The 16,938-nt window shown below is 41.3% G+C and overlaps 1 protein-coding gene across 1 annotated transcript in view; it reads right to left on the bottom strand.

Moving 5' to 3' along the window:
• LOC308112638 (breakpoint cluster region protein-like) overlaps nt 1-16,938 on the bottom strand; it is a 48,473-nt gene that overhangs the window by 5,811 nt on the left and 25,724 nt on the right. Inside the window, exons 4-16 of the mRNA XM_080468314.1 lie at nt 16,212-16,397; nt 13,458-13,565; nt 13,223-13,283; nt 13,091-13,143; nt 12,851-12,991; nt 7,980-8,101; nt 6,969-7,134; nt 6,322-6,441; nt 6,080-6,155; nt 5,884-5,988; nt 4,955-5,029; nt 4,452-4,549; nt 3,354-3,485 (exon numbers count right to left, since the gene is read on the bottom strand). Coding sequence (XP_080324440.1) covers nt 3,354-3,485; nt 4,452-4,549; nt 4,955-5,029; nt 5,884-5,988; nt 6,080-6,155; nt 6,322-6,441; nt 6,969-7,134; nt 7,980-8,101; nt 12,851-12,991; nt 13,091-13,143; nt 13,223-13,283; nt 13,458-13,565; nt 16,212-16,397 — 1,443 coding nt within the window. The remainder of the gene's footprint in view (nt 1-3,353; nt 3,486-4,451; nt 4,550-4,954; nt 5,030-5,883; nt 5,989-6,079; nt 6,156-6,321; nt 6,442-6,968; nt 7,135-7,979; nt 8,102-12,850; nt 12,992-13,090; nt 13,144-13,222; nt 13,284-13,457; nt 13,566-16,211; nt 16,398-16,938) is intronic.

The raw sequence follows: 16,938 nt of genomic DNA on the forward strand, positions 1-16,938 counted from the left end.
GTTTGTGTGTGCTACTTTTATATTTAGTTATTTGATGTTTTCTTTAATAACCTTTAATAAGGTAGATTTTCAGATATACTGAATTAGATATATATGTTGCATGTTTATATGTATATAAGTATGTATAGGTGTATGTATATTTGTGCAAATGTATTTTCACAAAACTATGGAGCCAATTATTTTCATAGATTATTTACAAGGCTTTACAAGAGTATGTAAATATATACAGTATATGTGTATGTATGTACTGTGTGTGTACATTTCTTATAGAAATGTGTACAAATGGACTTTTTCTCTTGTATGTATCTGAGGTTTTGTATGTTTTTGACATATTCTTTACAAAATAGGTATTTTCTTTTATTTTGAAAACAACGGTGTCAAATAGAAAATATTTTTTTAATATTTAGCATTTCCATACATTTTGTTTTTTACCATTAATTCACAGAAACTATATTTACTAGAATTTTAATGTATTATTCAGTTTTCGTACAATTAGCGTTTTTTTTAAAAATGAAATACAATTTGTTATTTTTGAACTTTAAATCAGTTTTCTTTATTCTCTGTAAGAATTTCGGGTCTTTATCATTTCTCTGATGTATTTAGCTTTTAGTTATTTTATTACAATAAATACTTTAGTATCTTTTAATCAGCATTATTGACAGCGGATTAATAGCCAATACAATTTGACATATTTTTACTCCTCAAACATTTTTCTTAATCCAGATTTTAACCCTTCAGTACACATGTACATCCATTTACTATTACAGCCTATTTCAATGTATGGATATTTATTTTATCCATTTTCTAAAAGCTTTTTACTACTTTTACTGTTACTTTGTTCTGTTTAACTCTGATTCAAACTTCAACGCCCCAAACAGAAAGTTCACTGTGCGACTGAAGGTTATGACGACCGGTTAAACCCCCAGCCTGATGCCCTGAGTCCTGCCCAGCAGCACCTAAATGCCCCTTCCTGCCCCCCGGCAGCTACATTTGGTCAAAGTGATTTCTAATCCAGGGCCTGTCACAACACCTTAACGCAGGTCAGGCTGAAGTGCCCCAGCTACAACCCCACCGCTCCTTTCTCAACAGCAAACTGCCCCCCGGGGGGGCAGATTAAGCCGAGGAAGATGAGACACCCCCCCCCCCCCCCCGCTGAGGGATGAGCGGGATTAACAGGCACAACTCATTAACAAAGACAGTTTGAAAACTGTATTTGTTGTTTTGTTTACGTCATAAATATGAGTAAACGCTTTATTTCTGTTCAGGATTGAAGGTTTCTCCTCTCATGTTAAAGAAAAGAACAATCCAAGCTTTTATACAGTTCAACAGCACTTGTTGTGCAAATATAGGACATGAAGTAAACAAAATCAAACGTCTCATAAGAGGAAACAACATGAGACACAAACTGGACACTGTTTGTAACAGCTCAGAAAATAATGGACTATATAGAACGTTTCTAAAGCTCTTTATAGAATGTTTCTACAGCAGCTCTTTATAGAATGTTTCTACAGCAGCTCTTTATAGAATGTTTCTACAGCTCTTTATAGAATGTTTCTACAGCAGCTCTTTATAGAACGTTTCTACAGCAGCTCTTTATAGAACGTTTCTACAGCTCTTTATAGAACGTTTCTACAGCTCTTTATAGAATGTTTCTACAGCTCTTTATAGAACGTTTCTACAGCTCTTTATAGAACGTTTCTACAGCTCTTTATAGAATGTTTCTACAGCAGCTCTTTATAGAATGTTTCTACAGCTCTTTATAGAATGTTTCTACAGCTCTTTAAAGAACGTTTCTACAGCAGCTCTTTATAGAACGTTTCTACAGCTCTTTATAGAACGTTTCTACAGCTCTTTATAGAATGTTTCTACAGCTCTTTATAGAACGTTTCTACAGCTCTTTATAGAACGTTTCTACAGCTCTTTATAGAACGTTTCTACAGCTCTTTATAGAATGTTTCTACAGCTCTTTATAGAACGTTTCTACAGCTCTTTATAGAATGTTTCTACAGCTCTTTATAGAATGTTTCTACAGCTCTTTATAGAACGTTTCTACAGCTCTTTATAGAACGTTTCTACAGAACATTTCTACAGCTCTTTATAGAATGTTTCTACAGCTCTTTATAGAATGTTTCTACAGCTCTTTGTAGAACGTTTCTACAGAACGTTTCTACAGGTCTTTATAGAACGTTTCTACAGCTCTTTATAGAACGTTTCTACAGGTCTTTATAGAACGTTTCTACAGCTCTTTATAGAATGTTTCTACAGCTCTTTGTAGAACGTTTCTACAGCTTTCCCTTTGTGAGTTGCTGCTGCGTCTGTCCTGTCCGTCCTACGTTACTGAAACCCAACTGGAAAAGTCCCATTCATTTATTCATACATCCGAAGGCGGTTTTATCCTTCATTGTCCAACTTAATTCAACTTTCACTTCACCGTTTGGTGGATTTAGATTCGCGCCGTCGTGTCCCTGTTGCTGTGACTTCCTTCCTCTCCTTTAATTTGACTGAAACTGAGTGGATTATACTGGAATTGGAGCAGAAAAACGCTGGACGGTTGCTGCTTTTACTGAAATTACTGCGGCAAAAAAAAAGGTAGACGGAGAGAGAAAGAGACGTGTGTCGCTGTCTACGCTGGTGTGACATCAACTTAGACTTACAGTACTTGTACAAATTAATACTTAAGTCTCAATTAGGAAAATGATGTACCTCAACCGGTACAATATCCCTTTAAACCAGGATGAGATCTACAAGAAGGCATGTATTCCGTATCTGGACCCTTCTGCTGAGTCAGTCTGATTCCCCGTGAGAACATTTCCATCTCCTAAAAAAAACCTTTAAAATTCAATATGAATTTATTTTCACAATATTTTAGGGACATTTAAAGAAATAAAGAAAAGTTTTCACATTAGAGATAGGCTGAATTTTCTATTTGTATATTGAAGCGTGATTTAATGAGGGTTTCTGCTATAGGAAATTTAATACACGTGTATGTATAAATATGTAAATACATATTTGTGTGTGACGTATGGAGGCGAGTGAAATACTGAGAAATGTTCACTCTCATTAATGTACTTTAATCACAATTAAGTGATGTAACTTGCCCTTTATCATCTTGGAGTTTGACTATGATATGTCTTATTTAAATGTATATGTCCATTAAAACGCAAGATATATGTGAGATATACGAGAACGAATCTAAACTTCCACCGTCCTCCAAACCAAAATTGATCAAATGTACATTTTGGTCCAGACTGGGAGGTGAAATCATGTTTACTGACATTAGAGAGAAGAGAAAGACAGGAAACAACAGTTCAGCCTGTGAGTGTTTCACCGCGGCGACTCGACTCCGTCTTTACCTTTATTTGTCCTTTGGCCATGATCTTATCGGTCACTTCTCCCTCCTCTTTGCTCTGCTTCGTTTTGTTGCAGCACTTCTCATAACAGAGCAGCCTCACAGTCTGAGAGCCCTCCAGCTCAATCTCAAACTCCTGGCACACACACAGAAACAGAAACAGGTCAGGTTTTCAGGTCTCAGTGACGTTACAGATCCAACAATAACACAAGGAAAAAAAACAACAAAAAAAAAACAAAACACGAGGCCAAATATTCAAAAGAGTCCAAAACATCCTGTCCAAAGAGGATTTAGTCCAAAACACTGGCCTTAATTTCACCCAGGGATCAACCCAGGGATTAGTGAGTGATTTCCTGGTGTGGTGGTGCAGCTAATTATATTAAAAGTAGAATTCAAAATTATATAAAAGTGGAAACATGAAAAATGAAAATGTAATATCAAGAGTAAGAAGTCAGAATCTGGAAACAATCAAGAGAAGATATTCTGAAAAGCTGTAAATAATTACAATACATATAACTAAAACTGTTAATCTAATTCAAATATTTGCATCTAATTAAAATAGAAAATTGCCAGAATAATATAGAATTGGATATGTTAAATTAAATGAAGAATAAAGACTTGAATAATATCAAAAATAAAAAAAAAATGTTATACACATTCATAAAGGACTTAAGGAAGACAATTGAAAGGATAAAAGGATAATAACTAAATATCAATAAATATAAAAAGTTATATTTTAAAAATAATGACTTGATTAATAAAAAAAATGCAATTATATTAAATTAAAAAATAGCAATAAAAATTAATAAATAAAAATAAAAAAACAAAAATAAATTAAAGAAATTAAAAAGGGAGTGGTCATCCACCATTCCTATACATTTTTCAATTATCAATTTTCAAAGTGAGAGTCAGCTTTTACAATTCAATAAACTTTTGTAAAGTTCTTCATCATTTCTGATCCTAATATGCCACAGGGCTTCTTTAAGGTTGAAACATGGTTCTCTTCTCATCTGAGAGTTTGTCCACAAACAAACGTAAGAAGTGATATCTGGATGAAGACACGGTGTGAGGGAGGAGGATGCGCTCTGATCGGCTCGCTCACCTCGTCCCAGTTGGGCTCGGTCGAGTCTCGGTACACGCGCGTTTTGGCTTTGTTGACAAAGTATCCGAACGAGTCGACCTCCAGGGAGCAGTACAGGTCTGCGAGCACAGGCGGGAGAGCGTTTCAGCAGTGAGTCAAAGAGAAACTGAATCATCGGCGACGTGCACAGACAGCGGCGCTTCTCTCATTAAAACACCCACTGTCACTTTCTGGGTAACCCGGGCGGTGACTCAGGGAAAGATACAGCCGCCTTTCAAGACACGGAGCAGAGCTGTTTGAACAGGCAAAGGTTTTGAGAAGACATATCTGAGGCGGCTTGTACACAGTGTTCCTGACTAATCCCACTTGTTCCCCTGCAGCTGCCCTCCCAGCTGACGGCCACTGAGGGAGGGAGGGAGCGAGGGAGGGAGGGAGGGAGGGAGGGAGGATGAGACACCACGTGCAACCTCAAGAATTATCACTGACATGATTTATGCTTCAAAATGAAAGACGAAGACGCTTACTTGAGCTCTGCTTGAGGCCCGAGGCGGAGTGGACGATGACGTTCAGGAAGCCGTATAAACCGGGAGATTCATCATCTGGGAAGAGTTCAGTTTGGAGATTAAACGCAGGACAGACGGTGTGGGGGGAAAAGGTACCTGATCGTGATTTTAAACTGCAGTTCCTAACTTGACAGGTTTTTGCACAGATCAAGAAAAACTTGTAAAAGTATATTAAATATGAACCGTTTTCATGTATTTTTTTTTGCACTAAAACCAAGAAAAAAATTCAGAATCATCGGCTTTTCGAGTTTATCATTCTGTTATTGTTGTTGAATTAAACTGAGTTAGGACTAGTTTTTTGTGTGTATTTACTTCATTCATTGTAAAAGAATTTAATAAAACAAAACAATTCAATACAGAACAAAAGATTAGACATTTCTGAAAGAAAATGAGCAGAAAGAAGACAAACAACAGCTATACATTTTTAAAGCTTTCTTAAAGTGCCTAAAACTGACAGGAGGTGTGGCAAAAGTGGATTTTTGTAAATACGACATGAAGCTTTAGTAAATTATGCTGGATTTGGATAATTCCTAAAGTTACTAAAACGTAACTCAACTTCGACAGTGACTCATTGCAGCCCCCTATTGTGAGGATAGTGCTATAATAGCATTACCATTATTATTATTCCTCATAGGAAAAACCTAACTTTTAAAAAAGGTGTTCCTTTTAGCAATTTTTTTATTTAAACTTTTTTTAAATACTTCTGTAGCCCTTTGAGATTGCTTAAATATATAGTGCATTACAAATAAAATCTATATATTAATAATAATAACAATAATAAGTATTATTATTATCAAATCATAATTATTGTTTATAATAGCGAGTACTAAAATCATCCATACTGCGCCAAGACGAGATTAAACTTCAAAATCATGCGAGGAGGAGCTTACCTTCCTTATTCATGGTCATTGGGATGGTGTGAACCGTCTGCAGCTTCACACATGAGTTTGTGAGCATCTGCAGCTCCAGCGAGGTCAGAGAGAAGCTTTTAAAGCCTGCGAGTCACAGAGCGGGGCAAAACATCATTTAAGCTGTTTAAGCTGTGATAAAACTAGTGTCAGGTGTCGAAGTGGCAGAGGAACGTACACTTCTTCTGCTGCTCGCGAATAATCTCCCTCCACTCCGCTCGCTCATAATCAGAGGAGATCAGAAACATGAAACCCTGAAAGACATGAAAGGATATTTCTCTGTAGTCTTTTGCTGTAATGTCATGTCATCACCAGCAGAGGGCAGCAGAAACCCGATTTACGGGTTGTTGTTTTTTTTTTTTTCAATGTTTTCCATGGAAATGTCAAGCTTAAGACTGATGTGCTCATATCTCAACTCACTTTTCCGTTCCTGTTGGCCACCCTGAATGCCATGCTGGGAGACATGAGGAGCAGCAGGGACTCCTGCTCAGATAACTTCTTCTTCAGCCTCTCGATCGCTTTGGGTCCTTTGGTGGTCCTCTGAGGATGATCAGTGACAGAGTTCATGTGATACGAATCTCAGGGCCTGACTACACAGCAACCATTTCAAGTTAAAAAAAACACGACATTTCGTAGCGCTTTGGGTGTTTGTTAGTTTACGCGACAACAGAGCTCGGAGTCAATGAAAACGCCACTTTTCGAAAATGGGCTCCGTCGCTTCCTGAAAACTTAACAAGCAATCCAACCATTAATATGTTCACAGCGAATTGTTCTCTACGTGTGTGATCTCATTTAAGAAAAGAAACAACAGCACCCACTAGTGGCCTGACATGCTATAACTACAATAATTTCTGTGTTTCTGCCATTTCTGTGTTAAAAAAGCCGTGCCACGTAAACGTGAAACTTTTCAGAAACGAAAATGGAAAGCGATGAGTTTTCACTTGAAACGCCACAAACACACTTTTTTCTGCTCATGTGTCGATTCACTTTGATAGAAGTCCGTCATCGTTTGTCCTCTGGTCTCGTGTTTTAACAATAGTTCGGGGAGGCTGCGGGGGAATCCTCACCTTCTCTCTTTGGATCTCGTTTTTTAACTGAGAGATTTTGATCTTCATGGCGTCGATCTCTTCGTCCTGGACCAGAGGGATGGGCGTGGACTCGCAGTCCTCGATGGTCTGGAAGGTCAGGTCAGCCAGCGGGATGTACCACTTACAGTCGTACTGTTGTCCTTTTCTGTCGGGGGAGAACAGACAGTGGAGTAGTGAATTGCAGGTAAATAGTTTTGTCTCCTGGCTGGACTTAGATTTATTTTGTATACAATGAGGAGAACCTCTGTTTCGTCACTGTTTAGTTTGAGGAGGTTCTGGGAGAACCAGGATTTGATGTCCTGTAGACAGTTTTGTACGGAGGTTGGTGGAAAGGTAGAGCTGGGTGTCATCCGCATAACAGTGAAATTGATTATCGTACCTCCGGAAAATATGGCCAAGGGCGGAGGAGGTAGACGATGATGAGTATGAGGCCTAAATTATTAATATTAATATATCGGAGTGGTTTGAACTCCGGGCCACATGGTGGCGTAGTGGTTAGCACTCTCGCCTCACAGGAAGAAGGTCATGGGTTCAAACACACAGCCTTTCTGTGTGGAGTTTGCATGTTCCCCCCGTGTGTGCGTAGGTTTTTTCCAGGTACTCCAGTTTCCTCCCACAGTCCAAAAACATGCATGTGAGGTCAATTGGTGACGCTAAATTGCCCCGAGGTGTGAATGTGAGTGTGTGTGGTTGTTTGTCTATGTGTGTTTGCCCTGTGACAGACTGGTGACCTGTCCAGGGTGTATCCTGCCCTCGCCCACAGCATCCCCGCAACCCTGAACTCGATAAGCGGGATAGAAGATGGATGGATGATGAGTGATGCGTCTCCTCTCAGACAGCGCCAAACAGCCAAACACCATTTTCAGAACGCTGCTCCAAAAATCTTTCTGTCGCGAAAAACGCAAAAAGGACGTGGCCTGACCCCGGGGGAGAAATGACTGCCCTTCTGATCAGACGATCACACGCCGGCGTCCTCTGACCCAGACTCACCCCGCGGCCTGTTTCTTCAGCTTCGTGCAGAGCAGCAGGTCGGTGAAGAGGAAGACGTGACGGAGTTTCCTGGAGCCTTCGACCAGCTCCACCATGAAGCGATCCCTCAGCAGCTGACGGTTCTGCACACCGATAAGACAACACACACACACACACACACACACACACACACACACACACACACACACACACACACACACACACACACACACACACACACACACACACACACACACACACACACACACACACACAAAAATCAAAGCATGTGTCAAAACTGTGTCTGTACATCATTAAATCTTTATATTTCACTCAATAGAAATACATGGAAATGGAAAATATCAAGATTACAAATCACCTGGAAGTTGTGAAACTGTCCCCAGCAGACATACATCATCATTTATCTGTTAAACTCTTTTGCATTTCTCAGTGGGACTCTATATATATGTATTATATCAAGGTCAATTAGGCAATAAGAACATATAACACTTTCAATAACTGCAGTTTTTACTTAATAGACAAGAAACTACACTCCTGTTAAGTCTGATTCAGTGGAACTCACAAGAAAGAATGTAGAAATTATGAATTAATGACAATCAAAATATAACAGAAAGAAGTAGTAGTTAAAAAGTTAAAACAAAGACTATTATTATGCATCTTCTCTTTACAATAGTAGATTTTCTAAGTCGTTTTTGGGGTTTTAAGCATAAAGACTGAGATTCTTGGTTTGGGATTATAGTCAGGGTTGCCAGGTCGGGAAACAAAATCAGCCAAACTGCCCCTCAAACGCCAAAATATGCTCATATAAAAACCATGAACTCTGCTTGTGTTGCTGTCACTGCAAAGTGTAACACATATTTAGAAAATAATTACACATAATCGCAGCACAATTACACAGTGTACCGCAATAAAAAAACAAAACAAAACTGTTCTTTCTCGTTCCACATAAAAATGCTCCAGGGATTACAGGCAGCTTATTATTGGACTCAGTAGCGGTTGTTTCAATTCTCTAATTTTAAAAAAAATATTTAATCAAACAATGGGCGTCACTATAGTTCTATGTCAAAACCCACAATAAAAATTAATATTAAAACACTTCAAAAAACTAAAGACATGGCAACCGAGAGAAATCTATGCTAAGTTTAAACATTCCACTGTCATTTCATATAAATATTGTATTGATTAAATATATTTAGTTGAGTGAGATCCGCTCCAGTGAAGCTACTTATTCAAATTTCACGTTTGAACTGGTCGTTCACTGATTTGTCTGTTGAGGTGGGCGGATGTTTGTAATCACGCTGCGGCGTTGCCCCGGATCACTGACGGATACAAACCGGCCTCGCAGTAAATAAACAAGTGATTTCAAACGGTTTGTGATCCTTGAGGCCGGGGACGTCGGGACTATCGCGGCCTCTCAGTCTCACTGTCGGAAACCGTGCGGTCTGAGGTTACGGGCGGACGCGATGACACCGGCCTTTCCTGCCGAAGCGCGCTTCTAAATTCCTCCCCTGACCTCGGTGCGAGGCCCGCCGCCATCCCGCGCTAACCGCCGTTTGGAGAAAACAAGGATATGGCCGCGGCAGGGTTTCCCCTCTGCAGATTTCTGCGTCGCAAATCTGATAAAAAAAAAAAAAAATGCTCGGTTCAATCACATTGGGCTCTGTCCTGGTTTCAAAAAGAGGTGGCAGGGTTACATCCGCTTATTGTTTGTCACCACAAATATCAATAATCCAATGGAAAGAAAAAAAAAAAAAAGAAGCAGGTTCGCTGCACAGGGGGGGGTTAACCTCCCTCTCACTCTGCGTGCTCCGGTTTCTTTTTTCTGCACTGAGTAATGAGACAGCGAGGCGAAGCACAACAAACCCGCGGTCGGGGTAATTACAGGCCGTTAAAGACGCAAAACATCAACAATGGACGCGGATTTAGTCGGGAGCTGGTCTGGATGGCAAAAACAAAAGTCCTCAACAGATTGTCACGTCCCAGTTGGGTTTTGTTTTTCTTTATCTGTCGATCTCTTTGTGGGATCTCAGACTTCCTTGACATTGTGAGAGAGGAGAGTTCCCAAGAACTTTCTTTGATTTAATATCTGGCTGGGCGAGGACCAGTTCCCAGAATTAAAAACAAAACAAAACAAGAGAAAAAGCAAGAGGAAGTTCTGCATCAGGTCATCTGAATCAGAGTCTTGAGATGTGTGCTGCTGAATGGGGGGGTGGGGTGGGGGGAGGGGGGGTCGGGGGTCAGGAAACACGAGTAAAGTCTGCACACACCCGTCGGGTCGGCAGTGGAATCACTGCAGGTCATTTCTGAGAAGCAGGGAAGGATGGGAGTGAGCGGCGAGGTAATCGATGGGTTTTCCTGGTTTGGGTCATGGAGACCCCCCCCCACCCCCGCCTCCACCCCCACCCTTCTCCCTCATGCCTCTAATGTTTACACTGCTTTGTCACGAGCTTCCTCTCCTCTCTGCTTCCTTCACCGCCACAGCAGACTGGCTGAGATGAATCAGCAGCGACCTGACTCACACGCCGCTTTTTACGGCAACTTCCAGACACCTTGTGCTCAGAGGCTTTTTTTTTTTGTTTGTTTTTTTTAACAAGCGCAGATAGTCTAGAAATGGCAGGGTCTGATGCAACAGCGAGCTCCACAAAGCCGCCGGTTCAGTGAGAGAATGGAATAGCCTGCAGGGTTATAAAACACTGCACAGCACAAGTGTGTAAAACCAACGAGGCCATGTCCGTCTTCCTGCAATGACACTTTTATAACCGTCAAAAGGCTTCACACTCATCGCACCTCGGGGGAATTTAGAGTCACCAGTACATGTAGTGAAACACACTCAGTCATGGATCTGCTCCATCATGTGAACCAATAAGACATGAAATTAAACCAGCAAGCAGAGAAACAGGACACTTTTGGACTATCTGCAATCTCATATATGTCGAGTAAATCACTCATTAAATACTGGTAATGTGTCACACGTCACACATTAAAGTGGGAGTTTACAGCCAGCAATTAGCCTCAAACACATGTTTCTGGACAAATGTGGGAGAAAACTGGAAAAAACTCAAACAGAAAGAACGGGCTTGTTTCAGGTTTTAAAAAGTGTGTTGCTCCAACCAGCCAATCAGAAATCAAACCCTATATAGTGTCATCGGGGGTTTAGCCAATCACAATCAAGGTAGGCCCTCCCTTTGACTCCTCCCACAATCAGGCAGCTCTGCTCTGGCACATGGCACCACGAGAGGAAGTACTTCCTCCTCTTCCCAAGATGGGCATGTGTGGGCGGAGCCAGTCCAGCTCACACAGACACAGCATATTCTGAATGCAGCTCCTATGATCCAATATTCAAATGGAGGAAAATCAAGGAGGAGCTAGAAACTTAGAATACTGAAGGTTTCTGGACCAACCAGGCCATGTGAAATGTTGAAAAGCTGGATGATATGACTCCTTCAACATCAATCTGACTACTAATCTGCCAGTTTTCTTGTCCTTCTTGCTCCTTTGCTGCATGTGGGCTGCTGAAAACTTGAAATACCCTCTGGAATAATTAAGTATAAATATATCTATGGCATGAATTCACTACTTTATATCATACTACGATATCTAAGATATCCTAGGTCTTCCCTCCATGAGGGATTCTTGGTAGAACATGCAAACTCCACACAGAAAGGCCCCCGGGCGAGGGATTCAAACCTGCGTCTCTGTCACTGCGAGGCAGAAGCGCTACAATTTCCTTTCTCGATGTCGGCCACGCTCCCAGCTTGTGGAGGACGGACTGCTATGAAATTGGACGCGTTCATCTTCCTCACAGGATCACTTGTAAGCGGGATCAGATTAAGCCATTAAAGCGCTGCGGTGCCCCGGATTGACCCCAGTGAAACCGTCCCACTCCCTTCAGTTTACCGAAAATAAAACGACCACGGTTACCGCGTCTATGCAAATGATTACAATTCTTAATCCGATCAATTACAGGGTTGCTGTGGATTAATTTCAATTCATTTTTAAATCTGTACTGGTCACGTTTCAGAGAATATATATGGACTTAACGTGTTTAATTGAACAGTTTATGTTAACAAAAAAACTTTCTCTCTTATTCAAAACAAACATTTACCTACATTAATGTTCCTGTTACTGCTTCTTCAGACAAACTAACTTGCTGACATTGTCCGAGAGGCGAGCAGCGGACCGATTCTCATTTACTTCCTGTCGGTCGACCGCTCCATCTACGGTTTTCTTTGTATTCAAATCTCCCATGTATTGATCAACAGTCGAACACTTCGTACAGGAAGCACACGAGGGCCTTGCATTGCCGCATTATGTAATAATGTGATAAACTCTCAACTCATTATGTAAATAATCCCGCATCTTGTAATAACTTGTTACAAACTGCAACAATTATCACAAAATGCGGGTTAAATGATTAAATGCACTCAGTGACACTAATCAATCGGGTTTCATTTCTTCAAGAAAATAGAAATACTGATCGGCTTGTAACTTTAAAAATCTACCCGCCACAATGGCAGCTGATCTTTAAAGTTCAGCGTGATTTAAGAGCCCCTCAGTCGACCGTTGGTATCTTGGCAGGACGCCAGCAAAGGCAAAAAGCGACATATAATTCTCGTCCAATTGAATCTTAATTCTATTCTCATTATTAAATATAGAATCATGTATTAAAGGCAAAATGTCTTACATTTTGCGCCAAATTATTACATTTTCTGGATTTTCATCACATTTTGTAATAACTAGTGCAAGACCTAACAAGTTATTACAAAATGCAGCAAAGTTTGTTAGAAAATGTGTTCAAGAATTGTATTACAAAATGCGGCGTTATTACGTAATGAAAATGCGATCCATCCATCCAAGGCCTGAACACTGACCTCTCCTTTCTTGACCGTCATGGACTGCCGGCGCGGCGTGATCTCCTCGTTGATACTGGACAGGAAGTTCTGGGAGATGCGCAGGGCGTCCTGTAGCAGCGGGTGGTCCGGGTGGCCGGAGGGCGTGTGCTTCAGCAGGTCCTGGGGAATAAAAAGAAAGAGCGACTAGCAAACGGAGCCTTTGGAGGACGAGGACGTTTTTTTCCCCCGGGAGACGGGGGGGGGGGCGTTGGGACTCACGTGCAGGACGAGCGTGCTGCGCGTCACTCTGTCCACTGGCTTGTAGAGGAGAGCTGTGGAGGAGGAAGAGTCGGGTCAACAGGTCTTCGTCACACTTTGCAGCAGGATTGATTCATTTCGCTCAGTACTCACTTTCCAGTGAATTCTTCGCCGACTGGTCTTTGCAGTCCTTTGTGCTTTTGACCTTGAGGTTCTGGAACAGCGAAGAAAAAAAAAAAACCTCAATTAATAAGAACAACTTGCCCAACGGAGCAATTAAATCAATCAGCTGCACCGTAGAGAGCTGAAATCTGCCCCGGGCGGCGGGGCGACATCAAACAGCGGGCCGCCGCCGCCGCCGCCGCCCCGCCTGCGCCGGATTACATACCTCGGATATCTCTGCAAACTGAGCGTTCGCCTGGCAGCACTTGTCCGCCGTCGCCACGGCAACTTTGTAGTTGTCCACGAAGGCCCGGTAGACCCCGAGCTGGCTGGCCTGCAGAGACACAGATTAAAGTGGTGGATGGATGAGGGGGCGGTTCAGAGACTTTCAGAATCAACTTTCTACTTTCTGAAGCTGCCAAACACGTTCGACTTTCAAAAGAAAGGTAACACAGCTCGCAATTGTTTCCCAAAACACTGGTTCATGTTCTGAAATTTAACAGTTTTGGCTATTTCAGATGTTTCAGTCATTTTTATCTGCTTGTTTGTTCCGAGTGATTTTCCTCCTAAACAAGAATTTACTTAAATGTTAACATCAAAAACAAAAATTGTGGGTCACATGAGGATGAAAGAGAGACGCAGCGGCTTTGAAAGTGATTTAACCTCCATCAAAAGTAAAGAAAAATAAAGTCAACATGCTCGGTAATGGCAATATTAGAAGCTCTAGAAAGAAACCATGTAGTTTTCACAACTCCTCCTTCAGCAAACAGGAGTTCAGGGTAACAGTGACCTCTACGATGTCCACTTTGGCTAATGTTAATGCTCGCCACGGGAGACATAAGTAAGAAGCAACGGGCTCAGGGACCCGTAGTGCTCAAATATCATTATGACTTCACTCCCCAGAGTTACTTTGATGGCCGAGCGCCATTCAGGAGCCTTTTACGGTAAACATATCAATCCATGCATGCACGTGTATTCAATCCTTTTCATGCCGCAGCTGGCTCAGCTCTTATTCTCCGGCCTCCTATGGAGCTTTTTGTGCTCCTCCGCTGCTCGCCGTGTGGCGAGGCGAGGCTTTTATCTGGCCAGGAGACGACTCCAGGCAGCTTCCTCCTCACGTGTGCAGGGCCGGACCCGCTGAGCGATCCGAAACAGGCCCGACTCCCACCTTTCCCTCCTCCGCCTCCCCCCCTCACCATCATTAATGATCAAGGAGTGACATTTACGGCGTGCTGTAATTAGATCCTGAAAGTGACTGACTTGATGAATGGTGGTCGGGCTGATTGAGAGGCAACATACAATTAGGTGCTTAGCAGGTTTTATGTGCTTTAGATGACTGGAGGACATTAAACCACTGAAGTGGAAGTCACTTTGTACTTAAACGCAGTCTCAAAACTGCACCAAGAAAACTAATAATTATAAGTTGAGTAGATTATTATGATACCAGTATAACTTAGTGGGGGAAAAAAATCAAAACCATAAATACGAAGAAAATATTTGAAGATATATATGAATTTTTTTTTCAGCAGTCAGTCTTATTTTATTTTTCTACATATTGGAAAAGCAGGTTTCAGGTTCGGTCATCGTTCTGGTTACGTTTGTGGTTCTTGTTTCATGTTTTATCTTTCGTCGTTGCGTGGGTGAGTCCATGTTCCCGTCTGCCTTTGAGTACTGCAGTACTCATACCAAGCCTGTAGAGGCGCTATAACACCGCCACAGAAGGAAGCCAAAAACAAGAGAAAAATGCATAAATTCAACTTAAAATACTTAACTTAAAATATTGCTATTGGCAATGATGAAAACACAAGTGAGAAAATAACCGTTTCTGTGGATCGACGACAAAGTACAACTTTGTAGAAAATTTGAAGTAAAATTAGTGGTTTCACTTCCTGATAAAAACACCACCGTATAGATGCAGCATGTATGGTTAAAATGTGTCTGCAGATGCACCTAAAGTCGTCTCCGTGAGGACGGGGCGACGTCCTTCTGTCTTGAGAGTTAATTCCAGTCCTATTTCCTCGTGTTCTTAGCATTCTTGTGAGGTTTAGATGATCCGGTTCACCTTCTGACCCCTTCTCTAGCGCCCATGTCTGGTACCTCAGAGTTCCTTTTTACTCTTTGTTGGGATCAATAGTCAACATCATAAACCTCGGAACGGGATTAAAAATATGCAAAAACTTTTAGCAGGATTGAACCAACCAAGGATCTGCATTTCTACCTTAAAGGAGTCATTTATTCAGCTTTTTAAAACTTTCACCTGCGTCTCGTTGGTCCAGAAACGTCGTATTCAGAATTTATTGCTTTTCCTTGATTCTCCTCCATTTGAATATTGGATCTTAGGAGCTGCATTCAGAATCTGCTGTGTCTGTGTGAGCTGGACTGGCTCTGCCCACACATGCCCATCTTGGGAAGAGGAGGAAGTACTTCCTCTCGTGGTGCCATGTGCCAGAGCAGAGCTGCCTGATTGTGGGTGGAGTCAAAGGGAGGAGCTATCTTGATTGGGATTGGCTGAACCCCCGATGACACTATATAGGGTTTGATTTCTGATTGGAGCAACACACGACGATTATTACTGTTAGAAAACCTTTAAAAAGTGAATTTTGCTAAATGTGACTTCTTTAAAGATTCTCTTAATTTAAAACCTGATTCTTGGATTTTCTATAAAAGATTATTTATACCTCTTTAAAGACATCTGTCCTATAGTCTAATGCCTTTTTTTGGGATTAATTAGAAGCATGTTAATAACAGACATATTGTGTTTTTCATGTTTTCAGGGTAAATACATTAAACAAAAGCCAAATGAGTTCCCATTCAAAACAGGTTTTCATTTCCAAACCGTCTCAGAAGTTTTCCAGGACCTTCTTGCCCGAGGGAACCCTGTCATTTGCAGTCAAAACACGAACATTTCTGTCTTTTTTTTTTTTTTTTTATTTCTTTCCCCGTCGACCGACACCAAACCAAACAAACATGGCCCACGCACCAGCTTCTGGAAGAGGTCGCCCACACACTGCTGGTGGCTCCAGTCCTGGACGCGGGGCAGCAGAGCGTCGAAGAAGTCCTTGTGGATCTCGTGGAGCTCGGGCACCTTGAAGAAGATGGTTTCTATCTGGTGGATGGTCAACATGGGCTGGGAGGTCGTGGCCGCGGCTCTCAGAGGCTTCATCGGCTGGACAAACAGTGACGGGGGAATCAGTGATGGTGAGTTTCATTGCTCTGCCACACCAAAACAAATCTCTGAAACTGACGAATAATCATATGAATCCTAGTACGGTCACGTTTTAATTCCGTGGTTATACTTTGAAAACAAATGCAAAATGTTGTAGCAACCAATGAAGGTCAACGACGTGATAGTTTTTACTAATTTTTAATAATGACTATAATGCACTGTTAGACAAAAAGAGAACATTAGGAATGTCCTGATCACACTTTTGAACCCCAAAACCGATCCGACTTTTCACATTTGAGTATCAGCCGATATCTATACTTTCCCAATCCGATACTTACACTGCTATTGCTATATTACAAATGTACTTATAGTATATTATAGTAGCAACTAAGTTGTCTAAAGCTACACTGCAAAAAAAAGGGCACCCCAAAAATAATTGAAACACTACATTTGAGAAGAATATTACTTAAAAACTAATTAGTAAATGCAGAAATAAGATTTTCAAATCTTGATCTAAGATTGTGCTACAAAATAAAGCACT

The sequence above is a fragment of the Lipophrys pholis genome (assembly GCF_963383615.2).
Source record: "Lipophrys pholis genome assembly, chromosome: 7".
In the NCBI taxonomy this organism is placed as follows: domain Eukaryota; kingdom Metazoa; phylum Chordata; class Actinopteri; order Blenniiformes; family Blenniidae; genus Lipophrys; species Lipophrys pholis.